A 20,338-nucleotide genomic window follows, 5' to 3' on the forward strand; every position below is an offset into this window, starting at 1 on the left:
CCATCAGGGCAGACCGAGAGATGGGAGAAGCAGTGAGGGAACGGTGCTTGATGTAATTATGAATACGAATTGGAGACTGCTTTGGAATTTGATTCTGCGGGAGCAGACAGTGAATGTTATTTTAAGATATAATTGAATCATTTATTGGGGAGAACTCAGCATTATCATGTTATCCAAAATGATCCCAGTTGCTCATGCTTGTCATAAAGTTTGCTAATAATCGGGAGGGGGCATGGGAGGAGGCTGGGGACGCTAACTGAAAACATCTGTTAAAATCGAATATGAGAATTGTGTCTTGTCTTTATGACTTTGCTCATGATACAATCCTGAAAGTGGGGAATTGTGTGACTATCTGAGTAAAATGTCTCTTTGTATGCAGAATGGAGGTGTGCTTCAACTTTGCATTCCAAAACAAAGATGACTGGATCTTTTCCATCCAAAAACACTGTCACCCCAGCGGGGCCAGCTTTTACACTTTTACTTATTTATCTTCCCTAAGGAGTTACAGGCACTTTGCAGATCTTTCCCAAGCTGCCGTAATTGATTGATGGTTGGACTTCTTTTAATCCAAGTAATGCCGAGTGTCTGCAGCTTTGGTAATTGGATCCTACCAGCTTTTAAAGACCACTGCCGAAATATCCAGAGCACAGAGGTTTGGCAACGTCATTTAATCATCACAGAAGGATTACAGAGTACAAAACAAGCCCTCAAGCAGCTAGGAGATGGGCCAATTCAGAAACAGACTCAGGCCTAGAGGCTGCTCAGTCTTGCAAAGCCACTCACACGGCCCTGCCTCCCACCTCCCAAACTGCCTTCACCTTGGCCAAGGCTGGCATCATTGGTGGCACACAGGAGAGAAAAGATGTCAAGGGAGTTGATTTCAGATCAGAGAAATAAACAGTGTCTGCTAATATGTCAGGCTCAGGGCTGGTGAATCCCAATCCCTGGTGGTACCCAGATTCTCCTGGCGTGGGAAGGTCCAGGCCACCATCCACCTGGTGGGATCCTCTTGATGGAGAAGCCAAGTGGCAAATTTAGAAGCTGTCCCTTGTCTCATTAAAGGGGGACAATGCAGCTCTCCATGATGCTTTATTTGCCAACTGTAATACAGTTACATTGAGAGTAACAGCTTGCTCACCACCCAGTGGATGTTGTATGATCATGGCTGATTTGTGGCTGGGTGTGGATCTGGAATTTCTCAATGACAACCCCTGGTTTAGAAGCCTCTTTCTGGAGGTTCCCATGTGAAACCTCTGGTCCTTCTGCTCCAGATGGGGCCAGGAATAAGAAGGGGCTGGCAAGAAGGCCCCTCCAGAGGCCAACACTGTTTGGGTGCCAAACGTGCCATTTGTTTGGCTCTTTCTTGCACAAGTTCCTGGACAAAGTAAAACTATAACCCCGAACCCACCCCGGTTCAGCACAAGTTTCTATTAGGCAACTTTAGTCACTAAAAAAGAGTGCAAATGCAGACTCCTGGATAAATCTGATTTGCCATGCTAGGCCAAGCTTATTTTATTACATACATTCTGCATTCTAAGAACTAATAACTTCATATTGTAAACATTAAGCATACACAGTTAAAGTTCAAGGCCACATTATATCATTGATTGTCTCTTTTTGTCGTGTATCTTTGGCTGGCCGAGATCAACTCGTAGTGTATAAATGCATAAGTTATATAATTATTATATAAAAAGGAAAAAAAAAAACCCATTGACTTGTATACTTCACTCTGACAAACGCACAGCGTTCGCGACTCAAAAGGAAAACGAGCCCGCCTAACCCCGATGCCTCGGTGATTTCAGATTGTGGTAGCCCAGAGGGCCAGCTCTTACTTGACCCTGTGGAGAGCAAAGCCCCCACCTAAGGATGAGGTCCTGAATGGTTTTTTTTTTAAAAAAATATCATACAATTCCAGTTACAATTTTTCTTTTGATAAAAAAAAAAGAGATGCTTGATTTTGTTTCTGAGATCTACCACCTGCCCTGCCCCGTGACGCTGTGTCCTTCCTCCTAACCCTGGATTTGGCATCACACGGACCTCCTTAAGCCTTAAGTTTCCCTCATGCCTTCTCCGTGGTCCCAACCCATCCTAAGTCCAGTCTTCACTGCTCGAGAAGTTTCTCTCCCAGTCCCAGGCCTTGCCTCCTCCTTCTCCGCCTCTGCCACCTGCTCCAGCCCTCTGTCTACATCCGCAGGCTCGCCCTCCGTCCACGACCGCAGCCCCACCCCACCGTTCGGCTCAGAGTCCTGTCCTATTGCAAAGGAGCTGGAAGCGTTGGGTTGTCTTCACAGTTGGAGAGAGCTGATAGCTCTCCATCAAATGGAACACATCTCAGGTCACCCAAAACACCAAGTGCCAATGAGTTCCAGGTCAACGTCGTTGACGGGCTACGGTTTCTCTTTTCTTTTTTTCTGTTTTCTGATATGTTTCTCTCTTTAAATACAGGTAGTTTTTCTTAAAATGACATTAGAAAGGGCGTGTTAGGTTCAGACTGTGTGATCGCTGTTGCTCGAGTTTAATCCCAGTTGGCACGCGCAGGATCTCCGCGGCTACTCTAATGTTTATCCACTTGTTCCGAGCATGTTCTTTGGCACGTTGTCCTGATGGCTTCATGCTTCTACTTACAATGTCTTTTGCAAGGTTGGTCCAGATTAAATGTCCATGTCCCGTTATATCTGTAGCATCCTCTTCATCTGTCGTTAATACTTTAGTCACTCCCTCCCACTATGTCTTTGGATTTGCTCCCCTGGCTTCTTACCCCGGGCCCCCCCGGCCAAGTGTCGTCATTCCTGTTGAGGCACTTTTGATTCATGGTCTCCGACAGAGTTGGTGGCAATTGACTGGTGACTGTGTGTTGCTGGGAATGCCCTCTTTCTGGTCCTTAGTAGTAAGTGCCCAGGTGGGAAGGCATATGACTGGCTGGCAGCCTAGTGTTAGGGTAGATGCCCCCCGTGGGTGAATTCCAGTAGGGGTTGGGCGCAGCGAAGAAACTGGATGACGTCACGGGGAGGGCCGGAGGGTGCGGGCCCACAAAGTTCATCTTCTGCGGGTGGGCGTGATAAGAGCCCATGTACGGGAGGTCCGAGGGGTACTTGTACAGAGACGACTCGGGAGGGTGGGGCTGGAGGGCCTGGGCGATGCCGTGGAAGTCAAACTTGTAGGCGTAGCGCTTCCCGTGGACTTTGGTCATGATGTTTTTGTCATAGTAGTAACGGAGGGCACGGCTGAGTTTGTCATAGTTCATGTTGGGTTTGCTTTTCCGTTCTCCCCAGCGCCGGGCCACCTCATCCGGATCCGTCATCTTGAACTCCCCGTTGGTGCCTTCCCAGGTGATGCAGCTGGAGTTGGAGCTGTCCGAAAGGAGCTCCAGGAGAAACTGCCACAGCTGGATCTGTCCACTCCCTGGGGGAGGGGGGGGAGATGGGGAGGGGTGGGGGGGAGACATACCAGTGAGAAGACTTTGAAAAACTTAGGGTTACCCAAGGGCACAGGATGGGGAGAAAAGAGGACTGGACTGGAGTTTGGGATGGACACGTTCTGAAATTAGGTTGTAGGCATTCCCGTTGTGGCTCAGGGGGTTAGGAACCGGACTAGTATCCATAAGGATTTGGGTTCGATCCCTGGCCTGGCTCAGTGGGTTAAAGATCCAGCACTGCCACAAGCTGCGGTGCAGGCTGCCAATGTGGCTTAGATCCAGTGTTGCTGGGACAGCTCTGAGTCGACCCCCAGCCTGGGAACCTCCCTATGTTGCAGGTGCAGCCCTAAAAAAAAAAAAAAAAGGAAAGAAAGAAAAAATGGAAAATATTGTCATACATTGATTACAGGCTAACGCTGTGTCAAATACCTCAAAGTGTACAGAGTGATAACTTGGCTCTTATCATCTAAAGCCTCTTCCAATCGAAAAACACATGTTCCATGTCTGTCAGGTACTCAAGAAACATCAATAGCTCCTCATTACCTGCCAAATAAAGCCCAGGTGCCCTCATTTTAAATAAATAAATAAATAAAATTAGATGGTTTGATGGTTGTACAACTATAAATATAATAAGATTCGCTGAATTATTTTTTAAAATGCCAGTGAGAACAGACTCTGAGCTTAAGGCATCTTCCTTCAGGGAGAGAAGTGGGTCCTGCACCCACGTCTCCTTTTCCAGGCTGTGCACCCATCCTGCAGCTGCTCTTGCCTTCCAGCACCCCCTCTGCTCCAGAGCACTGCCCTTGGCTGAACAGCAGCTGCCTCTCGCACTCCCTGGCAGCCCACAGCCCAGCGAACTGACACAGGGTACCAGGGCCAGCCCCTTGCTTCAAAGAAGGACCAATTCTGTGATGCTGTTCACGCCCAGAGCCCCCCAGAAATCAGACCGAAGCAAGGTTCCAGCTAAGACCCCAAGCGTCTTTAATTCTCCCCTGCCCTATGCTGCATCCTCACGCCCTCTCTCCCGACAACATGGGCTTCGTTCATCACTTGCACAGGTAACCTTCGCCCAAGCTCTGTGTCGAAGGATGCTGGCCTAAGATGAGGCTTCTTGGCGACTCTCAGACTGACCTACAGACCCAAGTCCTTGACGGAATGCAAAGAATTCCCATGGGGCAGAGGTCAAGTTGCTCCCATGCATTTCTGACTTCCTCAGAAGAGCAGCCAGGTCAACTCTTTTATTTGGGGGGTGGAAGGGCTTATTTTTCCTATTTTTGTGAGGCCGAAAGTGCTGTTATGCGGCTGGCAATAATGACTTAATACCGTTTATACTGGCGAGGTCACGTACAATAATAAAAGTCAGATTTAGGAAATGAACTTCGAAAAGCGTATGGAAAAAAAATAGAGAATGGAAGTAAACACCGTTATTTCTAACCTAACATTTGGCCGGCGCTCAGAAAGCCATTCTGTCAAAACTTTTCCTAGAACAGAATTAACCCACTCGAAATGAGGAAGTTTAGAAAAAAGTTGGCTCTGTTTCAAACCAGATCACCCCTTTCCAGTATTTAGGCAAATGCATCTTAACGGAAATCCATGTGTTGCCCCTGCCTTTGCAATGCCAATTGTGTTAAACATAGTTTCCAACAGAAAAAAGCTGCAACACGGAGTGACTGCAAGGCCTCTGGGGAGCTGGATATGACTCCGTGTCAATGGCACCCCATCTGCTTGGGTGCAAAGAGTTCAGGACTCTCTCGATCCCAGTGGAAGCCTAGAGCTGTGGCTTTCCTGTTTTATTAAATTCAGAGAAAAATCCAAGCAAATCATTCTAGCCTCTACAATGCTACAATATTTTAAAAGACAATGGATCCTTGAAGTGGAGAAGCATGTCAATAGCCACTGAATACCAGGAGAAGTTAAGCTGTGTTAAGCATATTTTAAAAGCTCTGAAAAGGGACAGGGGGCAAGTCTTTCCTCCCAAACTCTAGCTAGAACACCGCCTTGGGCTCATTACCAAAAAAAAAAAAAAAAAAAAAACCTGCTATGACGCAAGGAACTGATGAAACGTAAAAATCAATTAAAAATATGCTTTCTCTAAATGCATCCCACTAGCTCCCCAGAAGCACCATCCAACTCAGAAAGCCTTGTTTCCACGTTGGCTACATAGACAGGGACATGTCTGTGAATTTATCCATGCCACAGCATCGTGAGAAAGGTCAGCCTTTTCTGAACACGTTCTGGAAAATGATCATTTTCGGTCTAGCCACACATTTGAAATGCATTAACAGCTTGTAGTTCATCGCAGTGGAAGCCTTTGCTTTTTCGGAACCACATTTTCAAACTGTTCTCAATCAAGGTTTGCTGCCCCCAACATTTCATTAATATGCATGTTTTTAAAATACAAAGAAGAGTTTGAGAAAACCATATGGTTTCAGTCTATGTATTGTAACCAAAGGATTACTACTTGAAAAAAAAAAAATTCCATATATGACCTGGGAATAGGGAAAAACATGGATTTTTGACTTAAGAGTCTAACGTGTTTTGATATAAACACATAGCGTTTGAAAATAAATATTCACTGTCAACCTCCTTCCATAGAGAAAGCAATCCCACAGATTTTGTATAAATACACAGATCTTCCCAAACAGCCCAAATTACACTTGGCATCTATTCAAACCTTGGCACTGTCTCTTGGGAATCTGTCCCCTGCCACTTCCTTTGTAACTGTGTACCAGAGAGAACCAGCAGGTGAGAGCGGCTTCCTATCTCTCTTGCTTCTGAAGAACTAGTATGTCAGGGACTGAAATTCATGGCTAGAAACTTAAACCTCAAAGGATGGACGAGGGGATTCTTCCTAGACGATTTAATGCATCAGCCCTTTAGACACAGAGCGTTTTCAGTATGTCAAGAGCTGGTGGGCATAAGACATCTGTAAATAAAATTCATCAGCTCGCAAACCTGAGAATAGAACCATAAAGGTCAAACAACGAATGTTTAAGTAGATGCTACAAAATGTAACATTAGGTCAAGCGTTAAATGTGCGTTTTAGAATATAGAATAGAGATTCCCCGACACAAATACCTACAATTTAGGCAACCTAAGAGAGGCTTGACCATCTCACTGGCCAAACCAAGTAAAAGGGGGAGTTCTTAGAAGACAGGATTGTCCATCAAAAGGCATCACCTCCTACACCTCATGAATTACCTTTATTGGGAAAATGCCTCACATCTATTTTCTGGCTCTCTCCTGACAACATCCCTGAAAACAATCAGGAAGGAGCAGCTACTTTTGTTCTAGTTTGGTCCAGGGTAACTAGTGAAAAAGGCAGGGATGGGGGCAGCAGGGAACCCAAAGATGCAGGCTGCCCACCTACAGGAGGACCCAGTGGGAAGAAGGGGTGTGGGGTGTGGCTTCAAAAAAGGCAGAAGGCAATCTGTCAATTTCAGGAGCAACGTGGTCTCCGAAAGCAATTAAAAGAAAAGAAGAGAAATTCAGAAGCAAAGAGGTACAGAGAGAGTAAAAAAAAAAAAGGGCAAAGCCTCTAAACGGTTTATAAACCACAGAGAAAAGCAGAGCCGGGAGTGACTCCACAGCTGTGGGTCAAGGAGGAGGGGTGTCCCCTCCCCCCGGCAGGGCACTCGGCTGCCAGCTGACAGAGGGACAGAGCTTTGAATAAAGCAGAGAGGAGCCCAGAGAGCACCAGAGTGGCAGTCATTTCAGCTACTTTCTGCAGAAAAGGGGTGCTGCAGAAAAACCCCTGTGCACAGCCTGGACCCCCTCCCCTCTAACCAGGTCAAGATCAAGGCTGAGGGCCTAAGTCCCAGATGGAAGGCTTTACCCAGGCCCAGTATGACTCAGACAGGACTCCTCACAGGGGCAGGACAGCCTGGTGGCTGGAAGCACCCTTTCGGAGTTGGCACTGTCTCAGCTGAATCCTGGCTCTGCCCCTTACCAGACTTTGTGCAGCTTATCCAGCTCTCTGTGCTCAGTATCCCTGAGCAAAATGGGGCCATGGTAATACCATCAAGACAGTAGTACTATCTTGCTGGCCACCATGAGGGTGAACTTGGCACATGAATGCTCTTATCATGATTTATTTGAGCTGAAAACCAGAGTTTAAAAACAGGTACATCCCAGGAGCTCCTGTCGTGACTCAGCAGAAATGAACCCAACTAGTATCCATGAGGACGCGGGTTCGATCCCTGGCCTTGCTCAGTGGATTAAGGATCTGGCGTTGCCGTGAACTGTGGTGTAGGTCGCAGGTGCAGCTCAGATCTGGCATTGCTGTGGCTGTGGTGTAGGCAGGCTGGCAGCTGCAGCTCCAATTCGACCCTTAGCCTGGAACCTCCATATGCCACAGGTGCACCCCTAAAAAAATAGGTACACTGCTTGCCTACAGCCAGGAGATGCCAAAGCAAGACACCTACTGCCCCCCCACCACAACCCCATGCTGACTATGCAGAAGCTACGAGATCTCAGGGTGATCTTGGTATCATGGCAAGTTGACTTGGGCCAGGCACCATTCTGAACACTTCCCCAGTGTTTACTGAATCCCCCCAGAATCCTGTGATAGTCCACTGTAGAGATGACACATTAGGGTTCCAAGAGGTAGAGTGACTTGTCTCGCTAAGGTCAGCAAGGGTTGGAACCCAGACTCTAGGCCTTGGCGCCGAATCACAGCACACCACCACTTTCAGGCTTGGTTTCTGCACACCTCTCCACAACGCCCTCCAGTCCTTTGTCCCCTCCCTGGGCTGGAGCTTGGGAAGTTCCCAGAAGACTGGATGCTCCCACTTCCTAACAAATGGCCAAACGTCCCTAACTGGTCTTCGGTTCTGCATGAAGCAGGTTACACTTTCATGACCACCATGAAAACCATCCAGTGAGCAGGAAGGGAGTCGCCCAACTCTTGTTCCCAAGAAAGCTCTGTCACAGAGCTTTCATTAGAGGAGCCACATTAAATGTTGAGCCCGTCCCGGTGGGATTACAGAGTTTGTGTCGCTTATATCTGATCCAGGACACAATCATACGGGGACACACTCTTCTCAGGGGGAGAAATACGGTCCAAAGGGTACCCCAAATGACATTCTGGGATGGAGGTGTGGCCATGCTGTTATCACCTCTGGGCTTTCACACCATATGATGTCATCTTTCCATTTAAAACATTTATAACAGGTGTGTGTTGTGTAAAGGGCAGAGGCAGCAATTTGAAGTGGTGAAGGATTTATTTATCAGAGATTGGGACACTAAAATCAAACAGGAAGAAGCTTTCTCATTAACAGAAAGATAAAAGATAGTCTGGTTTCAGGGTAGAAAGGCCACATGGTTATAACTGACACACAGCCAAGGAGAGATGGCGAGAGGGCCGAATTCACAAATGGGCAAAAGATCTAAATAGACATTTCTCCAAAGAAGACACACGGTTGACCAAAAGGCACATGACAAGATGCTCAACTAATCACTAATTATTAGAGAAATGCACATCAAAATGACAATGAGGCCAGTCAGAATGGCCATCACCAAAAGTCTACAAATAATAAATGCTGGAGAGGGTATGAAGAACAGCAAACCCTCTTATACAGTTGGTGGGACTGTAAACTGGTTCAGTCACTCTGGAGAATAACAGAGAGGTTCCTTAAAAAAAAAAGCTAAAAATAGAGCTACTACTAAAAATATGATCCTATAATCGCACTCCTGGGCATCTGGACTAAAAAAAAAAAAAGATACATGCACAGCAATGTTCATAGCAGCAGTCTTTACAATAGCTAACACATGGAAACAACCTCAATGTCCACTGAAAGAAGAATGGATAAAAAAGATGTGGTACATATGCATGATGGAATACTACTCAGCCATAAAAAAGAATGAAAGAATGCCACTTGCAGCAACATGGATGGACCTAGAGATTGTCATACTAAGTGAAATAAGTCAGACTGAGAAAGACAAATGCCATATGATATCAATTACATGTGGACTTTAAAAATATAATACAGGAGTTCCCGTTGTGGCGCAGTGGTTAACAAATCCGACTAGGAACCATAAGGTTGTGGGTTCGGTCCCTGCCCTTGCTCAGTGGGTTAACGATCCGGCGTTGCCGTGAGCTGTGGTGTAGGTTGCAGACGCGGCTCAGATCCCGCGTTGCTGTGGCTCTGGCATAAGCCGGTGGCTACAGCTCCGATTCGACCCCTAGCCTGGGAACCTCCATATGCCGTGGGAACGGCCCAAGAAATAGCAACAACAACAACAACAACAACAAGACAAAAAAAAATAATACAAATGAAGGAAACAGATTCACAGACATAGAAAACAAACTTATGGTTACCAAAGGGGCAAGGTGGGAAGGAGGAATAAATTAGGAGTTTGGGATTAATATATACACACTATTATATATATAAAATAGCCAGAGTTCCCATCATGGCTCAGCAGAAACGAATCCAACTAGAATCCATGAAGACACAGGTTCAATCCCTGGCCTTGCTCAGTGAGTTAAGGATCCAGTGCTGCCATGAGCTGTGATGTAGGTCACAGATGCAGCTTGGATCTGGTGTTCCTGTGGCTGTGGCATGGGCCAGAGGCTATAGCTCCAATTCAACCCCTAGCCTGGGAACCTCCTTATTCCACGGGGGCAGCCCTTAAAAAAAAAAAAAGGACAAAAAATAAAATAAAATAGATAAGCAACAACGATATACTAGGTAGTATAGGAAACTATACTCAATATTTTGTAATAACCTATATGGGGAAAGAATCTGAAAATATATGTATATAACTGAATATATGTCTACATATATGTATGTGGGTACATCACTGAATCACTTTGCTGTATATCTGAGAGTAATACAACATTGTAAATCAACTACACACTTCAATTAAAAATGCTGAAAGATAAATAAACTCAGTAAAATACATCTTGATCTTCCAATCAAACATTGGAGGTTGCCGTTTTCCCTGGACCCAGTGGGCACAGTCTTCATGGCAGAAAGTACAATCTTCGCACACAGGACCAGTCTGCTGCCCTGTTAGGTACCAAGACTTATTCTTCCAGCCAGTGATGGAGCTGCAGTCTCCTCCCTGCTCTGCCTCAGGTCCTTCTGACCGCTGTGGGCATCCCAGGGCTGCTGGGCACAGTGCAAGGAGACACGAAACCTTCTGCTTAGGGGCCAGCAACTTTCTTGGGCCCCGAACCACCAACCAAGCCTTGAGCTGTGACAGCACAGCATGGATTTGTATTTGCTTTAGCCACCTTGTGCGAGTGAAAGGGGTAGTCTGTTTCCTTTGGGACAGATTGACACCTCTCTCCTCTTCATCACCAACCTCGCCTCAGACCCATCCTGAGCACTGAAATAGGTGTTAAACTGAGTGGAAATCCTTCGTTTCTTTTTTAAAAAATTTAAATAATTTTTATTAAAGTGTCATTGATTTAAAATGTTGTGCCAGTTTCTGCTGTACAGAAAAGTGACCCATATGTGTGTGTGTGTGTGTGTGTATTTCTTAACTTTTTAAAAATTAGAGTTGATTTACAATATTGTACAGAAAAGTCACTCCGTCATATATATACACGTGTGTGTATATACATTTCTTTTTTTTTCTATCTACTTTTAAAAAAAATTAAAGTGTAGTTGATTTAGGAGTTCCCATCATGGCTCAGTGGACGTGAATCTGAATAGCGTCCATGAGGATGTAGGTTCCATCCCTGGCCTCACTCAGTGGGTTAAGGATCTGGCATTGCCATGAGCTGTGGTGTAGGTCACAGAGGCAGCTTGGATCTGGTGTTGCTATGGCTGTAGCTCAGGCCAGCAGCTGTAGCTCTGATTTGACCCCTAGCCTGGGAACCTCCATATGCTGCGGGTGCAGCCCTAAAAATACAAAAAATAATAATAACAAAAATTAAAATTAAAGTAACGTTGACTTACAGTGTTACACAGAAAAGTCGCCCAGTCATATACATATGACTATAAATACCTGTATGTGTGTATACATTTCTTCTCTTTTACTTTTTTTTAAATTGAAGTATAGTTGATTTACAATTTCTGCTGTACAGCAAGGTGACCCAGTCATACATATATATATATATATACATTCCCTTTCTTATATTATCTTCCATCATTGTCTATCCGGAGGGAGAGACTGGATATAGTTCTCTGTGCTATACCATGGGACCTCGTTGCTTATCCTAAATGCTTATCCTATTGCTTATTCTAAATATAATAGTTTGCTTCCTTTCTATTCTCTTGCTCCTCTTTCTCTGACACCTTCCTCTTCCCTCACTCTTACTCCATTGGCAGTTGAGGGCAAGAAACTACGAGTGGACTTTGGAGACAGAGTGGGGGTTCAAATCAGCCCCCTTTTTATTGGCTGTGTGACCAGGGAAAATTACCTAATTGTCTGGACCTCTGATGCCTCTTTTTTTTCTTTCTTTCTTTTTTTTAGGCCCACATGGAAGTTCTCAGGCTAGGGGTGAAACTGGAGCCACAGCTGCCAGCTTACACCACAGCCATAGCAACAGCAGGTCCAAGCTGCATCTGTGACCTGCACCACAGCCCATGGCAACTGGATCCTTAACCCACTGAGCGAGGCCAGGGATGGAACCCGCATCCTCATGGATGCTAGTCAGGCTCGCTACCGCTGAGCCACAATGGGAACTGCTGATGTCTCTTCTGTAGGATAAAGATAGCGACCTCCCGGGGCTCTTCGGAGAGGGGACCACGGACACGAGCACATGCCCAGGCTTGGGAGCTATCGGGGGTATTATTTCACATTATTGTATTACCTCTCCCAGAGTGTTGCAGCTGCTGTTCTTTTTCCCTTTCCTAGTCTATCCTGAGCACTGCTGACAGATCACTCTTCCTGAAGCCCGCCTGATAATAATCATCTCACAACACAGTCATCGTTTTCATGTGAATGGTTATGGAGGAGGCGGGACATGGAAAGCTGGGCACAGGGAGGGGAGGGGCCGGTGACCCAGGAGACGCTGCCACCAGGTGGATCCTGAGGAAAACCTGTGTCCATTTCTCCACCCCCGTGGAAGCGCCTTGAACGTCAAGGCTGATATCTCATTTACTCCTTGTGTTCATTTATTCAACAAATAATTACTGAGCACCTGGTCTAGGCCAGGGGGACTGGGCTGTAGAGCCATAAACAACACAGACCCTTCTCACTGCTCAGCTGCTTGCAAAAGACCTGCTGAACTAGTTAACATTAAGTCAAATGTGATGTCAGCCATGTGGATACTCGATAATGACGATACTTTATGTTTTCAAGAGTATAGAGTCCCCTGTGGGGATGTACACGAATTGATTCCAAATAGTCCCACTTCCAACCCCATTTTGGCCTCAATGTTTAGGAAACAGACATTCCAGCTTGCATGTGCAATCGGCCTATGACATCTTGGCATCTGAATCGGCCGTTGAGAATATGCAGCATATGCGGTGAATTTCTGAAGCTGATGCCAGCACAGCTGGTTCTGATCTGAATACAAACAAATCAGTCAATTGGGTTGGCACTGAGGCGTAATGACAGGTGACGATCCTTGGCAAGGGACGGGTTACACATGGCCCATTAAGAATCTGCACTTTCTTCTGGCTGCTAAGTTCAGAAACAGACCATTCATTGAAGATGGCCCTCGATCTGAAGTCCCCTGTTTGTCATTAAGGTTCTTCTTTTTAAGATATGGTTTTATCTGCTTGTGTGATGGGCTGCAATATGTCCCTGGCCTCCCCCCAAATTCATGTGTTGGGTCTGCCCAGGACCTCCAAATGGGACCTTATTTAGAAATAGGGTCTTTAGAGAGGCCATCAAGTTAAAGCAATGTCATCTGAGTGGGCACTACTCCAACATGACTGTGTCCTTATAAAACGGCAAGTTTGGACAAAGAGACACACAGAGAGGGACGATGGTAGAGACACAGGTAGGAGACGGCCAGCTACAAGCCCAGGAGGGAGATATGGAGTAGATCCTTCCTTGCCAGACCACAGAAGAAACCATCTGGAAATCTTTTCAGCAGAACAAATTTCAGTTGTAGGTCTTACTGGATTATCCACCTAAGTGGAACCCTGACATCTTGATTTTGGACGTTTGTCCTCTAGAACCAGGAGACAATAAATGTCTGTTGCCTAGGGCCCTGCTCTGTGGCACTTTGTTAGAGCAGCCCTAGAAAACTGATACAGCTTAGACTGTGTAATGACGTCCTCTGTGCTGAAGTTAACTCTTGTTTTTCTTTTTCTTTTTTTTTTCTTTTTAGGGCCACATCTATGGCATATGGAGGTACCCAGGCTAGGGGGTTGAATCAGAGTTGCACCTGCTAGCCTACACCACAGCCAAGGCAACACCAGATCTGAGCTGTGTCTGCAACCTACACCACTGCTCACGGCAATACCAGATCCTTAACCCACTGAGCGAGGCCAGGGATTAAACCTGCATCCTCATGGCTACTAATTGGGTCTGTTAAAGCTGAGCCACAACGGGAACATCCTGAAATTGACTCTTGAATTTATAACCCGATCCACTTTTTTCCACTTAGGTGGATAATCCAGTAAGACCTACAACTGAAATTTGTTCTGCTGAAAAGATTTCCAGTTTCGCCTCCAAAATAGCTATTGCCAAAAAGATAACTTTGTAAGAGTAAACTCATCAGAGTACCTCACCTGGGTTTGCAAGGCGGCTACTTGTCGGTCCAAGAATCTGATAAGGATCTATGGCAAAAAGAAAAGAAGTCAGATTCCAAAGTTATGGTTGTGAGCAGAGATAATGCTGACCCACAGGTGTTTCCAGATTTCAGAGCTGAAAATGTCCCCCCACCAAAGTCCCCCAGCACCACTTCCTGTTTTAGAAAAGATAACACGTGGGATCTGAGAGAAGCCTCTTGGTAAAGGTGTCCCAGCTGCTGGCTGAGCTCAGATGTGGCCCAAGGTTCCAGACACCCAGCCCGTGCGTCCTCCAGCCCAGGATAGAGACAGGACACAAATGTATTCAGTCCCTGGCCAGCCCCAGGGCCACGTTGGCCGTGCTGCTCAGCACACAGGCAACAGCAACTTTTCACTGCATTTCCGCAATAGGTTTGGCACAAATGCTGATGTTGCTGTAACATGACCTGGAAAGTGGAAGTAAAAAGAATTCCCAGGTCACAAAGAGGCTGCCTGTGTGCAGGGGGAATGGTTTTTGTCCATACAGATTGCATAGATTCTGGAAATGCTTTAGCAAAATCTCAAGTCATCCCAATTGAGGAGACTGATAATTTGGTCCCTGTTTTACACCTGGAGCCATCATAGAGAAGACGAAGTAATGCTAATTTCATTTAGAAAGTGACACATTTCAGATAGATGCTGCTAAACCTGTTTCTTCTTTTACGGCCATCAAGATGCTCCCTGAAACCTACCTAGCTGGGGACGCTGGTCTTCAGTCTTGGGCATTGTGGAAGGAGATGGTTGAGCAGCTGAAAATCCAAAATTGGAGACAATTAGCTATAACCAGTATTTGGCTACTAGTCTTTGATGCTGTTATATCACCATTCTATCAATTATTCTAGCTATTAAAAATAACAGACTTACTCTTTTTTTTTTTGGTCTTTTTTCCATTTCTTGGGCCACTCCCATGGCATATGGAGGTTCCCAGGCTAGGGGTCTAATTGGAGTTGTAGCTGCCAGCCTATGCCAGAGCCACAGCAACGCAGGATCCAAGCTGCGTCTGCAACCTACACCACAGCTCACAGCAACGATGAATCCTCAACCCACTGAGCAAGGGCAGGGATCGAACCCGCAACCTCATGGTTCCTAGTCGGATTCGTCAACCACTGCGCCACGACGGGAACTCCCAGACTTACTCTTATAATAAGAAGCATCTTATGGGAAGGAAAATGCTTCCTTTCTAAAGAAACCAAATATAAATGTTGTAGCAAAAGAGAGCCCTTTAATCAATTTAAAACATGTATTTGTATGGAGTTCCCACTATGGCTCAGTAGGTGAAGAACCTGACTAGTATCCATGAGGATGTGCATTTGATCCCTGGCCTCATTCAGTGAGTTAAATGTCTGTCATTGCCATGAGCCATGATGTAGGTCAAAGAATCGGCTTGGATCTGGCATTGCTGTGGCTATGGTATAGGCCTGCAGCTGCAGCTCTGATCTGACCCCTAGCCTGGGAACTTCCATATGCTGTGGTGGAGCCCTAAAAAAAATGTATTTTTACCTTTTTCCAAAATGCAAATTAAAAAAAAAAAGATTAAGATGGTTCACAAAACAGATTAGAATATTTGCACTCTAAAATAAAGGGAAACCCTCAGGAAACTAAAATAAAGCAAGGAATACTTTAAACATGGCCAAGATTAGGAAATCACCTGGTATTTAATCTGTGCTCAAACATCCCATGAAACACACATTTGTCCGTGTTGAAATAGATTACATCATTCATTTCTTTTTCTTATAGAAAGAGGTATAATCACAATAGAGAAAGGATCATTGCATTTAAAGATCAGTTGTGCTTCAGTGCCAAGGGACAACCACTTTATGTGCTGAAAAAGCAGACTGGTTATAAAAATTATCATTTACTCCATCAGTAGGTACCCACTGCCCTGTGATGCAAGGATTCAAGGCAGCAGGAGCCAACACTGTACCTTTTGACTGGGGGGTGGGGTGGCCGTGACTGGTCCAGGCCGATCTCCTGGGTGCCTCATAAGGTAAATCTGTGAAGACAAGTCCATTGACTATAAGGTCCATGGGAGCGCAACTTGGTGAGAGATTATTTCGCATGCTTTATGTTTTGTGTTTATTGGAATAAATACTGCGCAAGAAAATGGAGTTATCCAAAAAAGAAAGAACCTAGATTCCATGAGATTTGGATTTTATTTTCAAATTATACTTTTGTTTATTTCATTGAATTCATATTTTTACCCATTAATCTGAAAATGCTCATGGACAGATTCTCTCAGAGCTGGCCGACTCTTCTAAGGTAAGTTTTTATAAACATACGTCAGGGCCACATCAAAAGTTTCTTGCAATCTAATCTGTCCTGCATCCAGCAGGCCCTCACCTAAAACCACCCCTGTATTATCTGCGTGACCTGCCCGAAACAGAGCCCACACGCTGGTTGATGGATCTTGACCCTAAATTCAGCAAATGACATTCACTGTCCTTCTTCTTCTTCCTTGGATGTAAGCATTGCCTTGTTATCTCTTATTTGCCAGCTGCCCCCCTCAGCCACTCTTCATTGTCCCTTTATAATCTCATCCACTTCTATTAAATCCGTCTTAAAGGCCTGGTTATTTTTCTTCGCAAATGTCTATGCTTATACCTTCCCTAAATGAATTCAGAATTTGTCTAAAATGAGCTACAGGAAATAAACGGCAAGACTGAAATAGTATTGGGATTCCCACCGTGGTGCAGTGAGTCAAGAATTGAACTGCAGTCACTCAGGTCACTGCAGAGGCATGAGTTCAATCCCCGGCACAGCACAGTGGGTTAAAAGAATCCGGCATTCTTTTAAGCTGTGGCATGGGTTGCAGCTGTGGCTTGGATTCAATCCCCAGTTGGGGAACTTCCATTTGCCACAGGTGCAGTCATAAAATAAAATTTTTTAAAAAAAAGACTGAAACAGTATCGTCCTCACAATATATCAGCAACGACTGCAGAGCTTAAGTATAAGTCAATGATTTTTTTTGTATTTATGCCATAGGTCGTTATACTTTGCATATGCAAATTGACTAATTATACTTCTGTATCCTCAGTGAGAGTTCTATTAATGACTATGATTCTAAGCCGTTTCAAGTTTCTTTTAAAAATATGTTCCAGAGGAGTTCCCTTTGTGGCTCAGTGGTTAATGAATCTGATTAGGATCCGTGAGGATGTGGGTTTGACCCCTGGCCTCGCTAAGTGGATTGGGGACCTGGCATTGCCATGAGCTGTGGATGCAGGTTACCGATGCAGCTCGGATCCCACATCGCTGTGGCTGTGGCACAGGCCTGCAGCTGTAGCTCTGATTCGACCCCCAGCCTGGGAACCTCCATGTGCTGTGGGCATGGCCCTAAAAAAGCAAAACATGTGTGTGTATGTGTGTGTGTGTGTATGTGTGTGTGTGTGTATTTTCCAGAAACATTGGTAGGCATGCTCTTACTAACTGTGCCTATAAAGCTATTTCTATATGCACTCTTACTCTAGAACCATTTCAAAACTGTTTATTCTTGGATTGATGGGTTTCAGTTCAATGCTATATGTCACCCTGGGCCAGCTGAAAGCCACTGCCAAGGACTGAAGCAGGTATTCTGCTGCCAGGCACCTAGAGATGGCTATAAAACCTCACTTGGAGAGCAGACCAATGTTTAAACCTTATTTAAATTTGGCAGGTTGGTGGGTCAATCTTCAAAACACTTGACTGTATTGCAAAAGATGTGTCTCTTCTTATTTTCATATCCCAGAGAGAACAGCAATGAAATGCAATGTGAAATCCAACACAGAATTGCTGTAATTGATTTGGTCTGTTTGGCAACAAGCATCTCGACTAGTGTGGTCTGTGAAATCCTATCCTCCAGAGCTTGGGTTGAGTTCGATCATTTTTCTTTTGAAACTCTGCTATTGCTCACCAGCCCTTCTCAGCTGGCATTTTTGTATTTTTGGGCTGTAAGCCTTTCCCACCCAGTTCCTCAGATTCTCACTTTTCTGGTGTTGGGGTTACACATGGGAATTAAATCTGCAGCTGCTATCGATTTACAACTAAATTTCAACTTAAGTCTCTGGGAACATTTACACATGGATTCTCATCTAGTTGCATTTTGTCTACAAAATGGTTAGCCAGAGTCTCAATCTAAAAACTGTCCGAGAAAAATCCACCAGCAGAGCAATCGAAACAGCAGCTAGCCTACCGCAGGAGCCAAGAGGCACATCAACAAGGGGCTTCTGTCTATCAAATGAAAAGCAGGTGAATCCAGAAATATGTTCTAGATCTTTGTTCCTCCACAGACCAGCAATATTGGCAACACCTGGGAGCCTGTGAAAAGTGCAGAATCTCACTCTAGTTCTACTGAATCAGAATCTGCTTTTACCAGATTCTGGTAAAAAACAAACAAAAACAGAGCTACAGATCAAGTTATATGATTCTGCAATCCCACTCCTGGGCATCTATATGGAAGAAACCATAATTTGATGATATATGCATCCCAGGGTTGATAGCAACACTATTCACAATAGCCAAGACATGGAAGGAACCTAAACGTCCATTAACAGAAGAATGGATAAAGAAGATGTGGTACATATACACAATGGAATACTACTCAGCCATAAAAAAGAATGAAATAATGCCACCTGCAGCAACACGGATGGACTTAGAGATTATCATATTAAGTGAAGGAAGCCAGACAAAAATCATATGATACCTCATATGTGGAATATTTTTTTAAATGATACAAATAAACTTATACACAAAATAGAAATAGACACACAGACAAGGAAAACAAACTTATGGTTACCAAAAGGGAGAGGAATGGGAAAAGGATAAACCAGGAGTTGGGGATTAATATATATACACTACTGTATATAAAATAGATCACCAACAAGGACCTAATGCATAGCACAGGGAACTATACTCGATATTTCGTAATCATCTATAAGGGAAAAGAATTGGAAAACGAATACATACATGAATAGCTTTGCTATACAGCTGAAACTAACACAAAACTGTAAAAACTGTACTTCCATTAAAAAAACTGCATTTTAACAAGATCCCAGTTGGTGTGAGTATACATTAAAGTCTGAGAAAGCCTGTTCCAGACAATTCCCATTGTTCTTTCCTAGAAACTTGTGTTCCTATGGTTAAATATTTCAGAAAGGCTCTCTGAGTGTGTTAATACAAATAAGTCAACATGTGGAAAGAGTTCTAGATTGAATGCTTTTACTTGATGTATAAGAGCACAGATGGAATTAACAGCAAACGTCGGGAGGTTAGTCCGCTACCACTTTCAACATAAAAATACTCCCAGGAAATGTGAGTGGAAAAAATAAAAAACACCAAACTACCAACGGAAATACGTTTTGAAACTTTCTTCATCAAGTCTTTTTTAGGGTGTAAAACCATGTCCCTTGAAACTCAGTCAGAACCTAAACAACTCCAAGTCTGATTTTTAGCCAAGAGGTTGAGATGTTTATATGAAGAATGATTCATGTGTTCATAAACATATTACCATGGAAGATAAGTAGGCTTTTGTTTTTGTTCATGAAATTCTGGTCCAATGATCTCTTATCAGCTACTGGTCCCATGCCATGGGCACCAAGCGCCACCCCCCTCCCCCGCCCATGATGACATTGGGGAATGTTGAACTAAGCCCTGCGGAAATGGGAGACACTATCTCAGTGACCTTGCCTGCAGCTATACCAGCTCTAAGCAGAGCCAGTTTGAGCAAAAATTATTACCCCATGTACATTTTCTCTTTGCCCCTTATAGGTCATAGATCACAGGACTTCTAGTGAGAACCCAGTTTATATTTAATTTTGGGGTGGTCATTGCCACCCATTTTCCATTTCTCTTCAACTTTGACCTTCAAGGTTGTTGGCTCACACACTTGCCAGAAGGTCCTGTACCAGGGAAGGCTGCTTTCTGGCATTGCTTCTGCTATTTTTTTTTCTGTAAGGGGCTGTGTTTTAAAACTGAACTTTATAAAAGCCATTTCACAGGCAGCCTAGAATTCCAAGGAAGTATGAGGTATGCCATGATCTAGACCAGAAATCATTAAATACAAATAGGGAGTCTGATTGATGCTGGCTCCCTCCATCCCAGCACCTCTGTTTATTTTCTGGGAGGTAAGATCAGTTCCTGATTCTGAATGAGAGCCCCCATCCAACCCCCTTCCCTAGACATCAATGATTTAAGACAGCATCCTTGCTGCCCTGTAGGGTCCACGCCGCAGTCACATAGTAACTCTGGAAGTCCCTGGCTGCACTGGATGGGAAAG

General features: G+C 44.7%; 1 protein-coding gene across 7 annotated transcripts in view; it reads right to left on the minus strand.

Moving 5' to 3' along the window:
• Window positions 1-653: 653 nt before the first annotated feature.
• The window catches only part of ERG (ETS transcription factor ERG), a 302,582-nt gene continuing 282,897 nt past the window's right edge, over window positions 654-20,338 (minus strand). For all 7 annotated transcript variants that reach the window (XM_047796627.1, XM_047796615.1, XM_047796592.1 and 4 more), the window contains 4 exons: window positions 16,016-16,084; window positions 14,784-14,840; window positions 14,053-14,100; window positions 654-3,402 (listed from right to left, as the gene is read on the minus strand). In XM_047796627.1, coding sequence (XP_047652583.1) covers window positions 2,882-3,402; window positions 14,053-14,100; window positions 14,784-14,840; window positions 16,016-16,084 — 695 coding nt within the window. In that variant the 3' untranslated portion in view covers window positions 654-2,881. The remainder of the gene's footprint in view (window positions 3,403-14,052; window positions 14,101-14,783; window positions 14,841-16,015; window positions 16,085-20,338) is intronic.

Source organism: Phacochoerus africanus, chromosome 1, assembly GCF_016906955.1.
Source record: "Phacochoerus africanus isolate WHEZ1 chromosome 1, ROS_Pafr_v1, whole genome shotgun sequence".
NCBI lineage: Eukaryota > Metazoa > Chordata > Mammalia > Artiodactyla > Suidae > Phacochoerus > Phacochoerus africanus.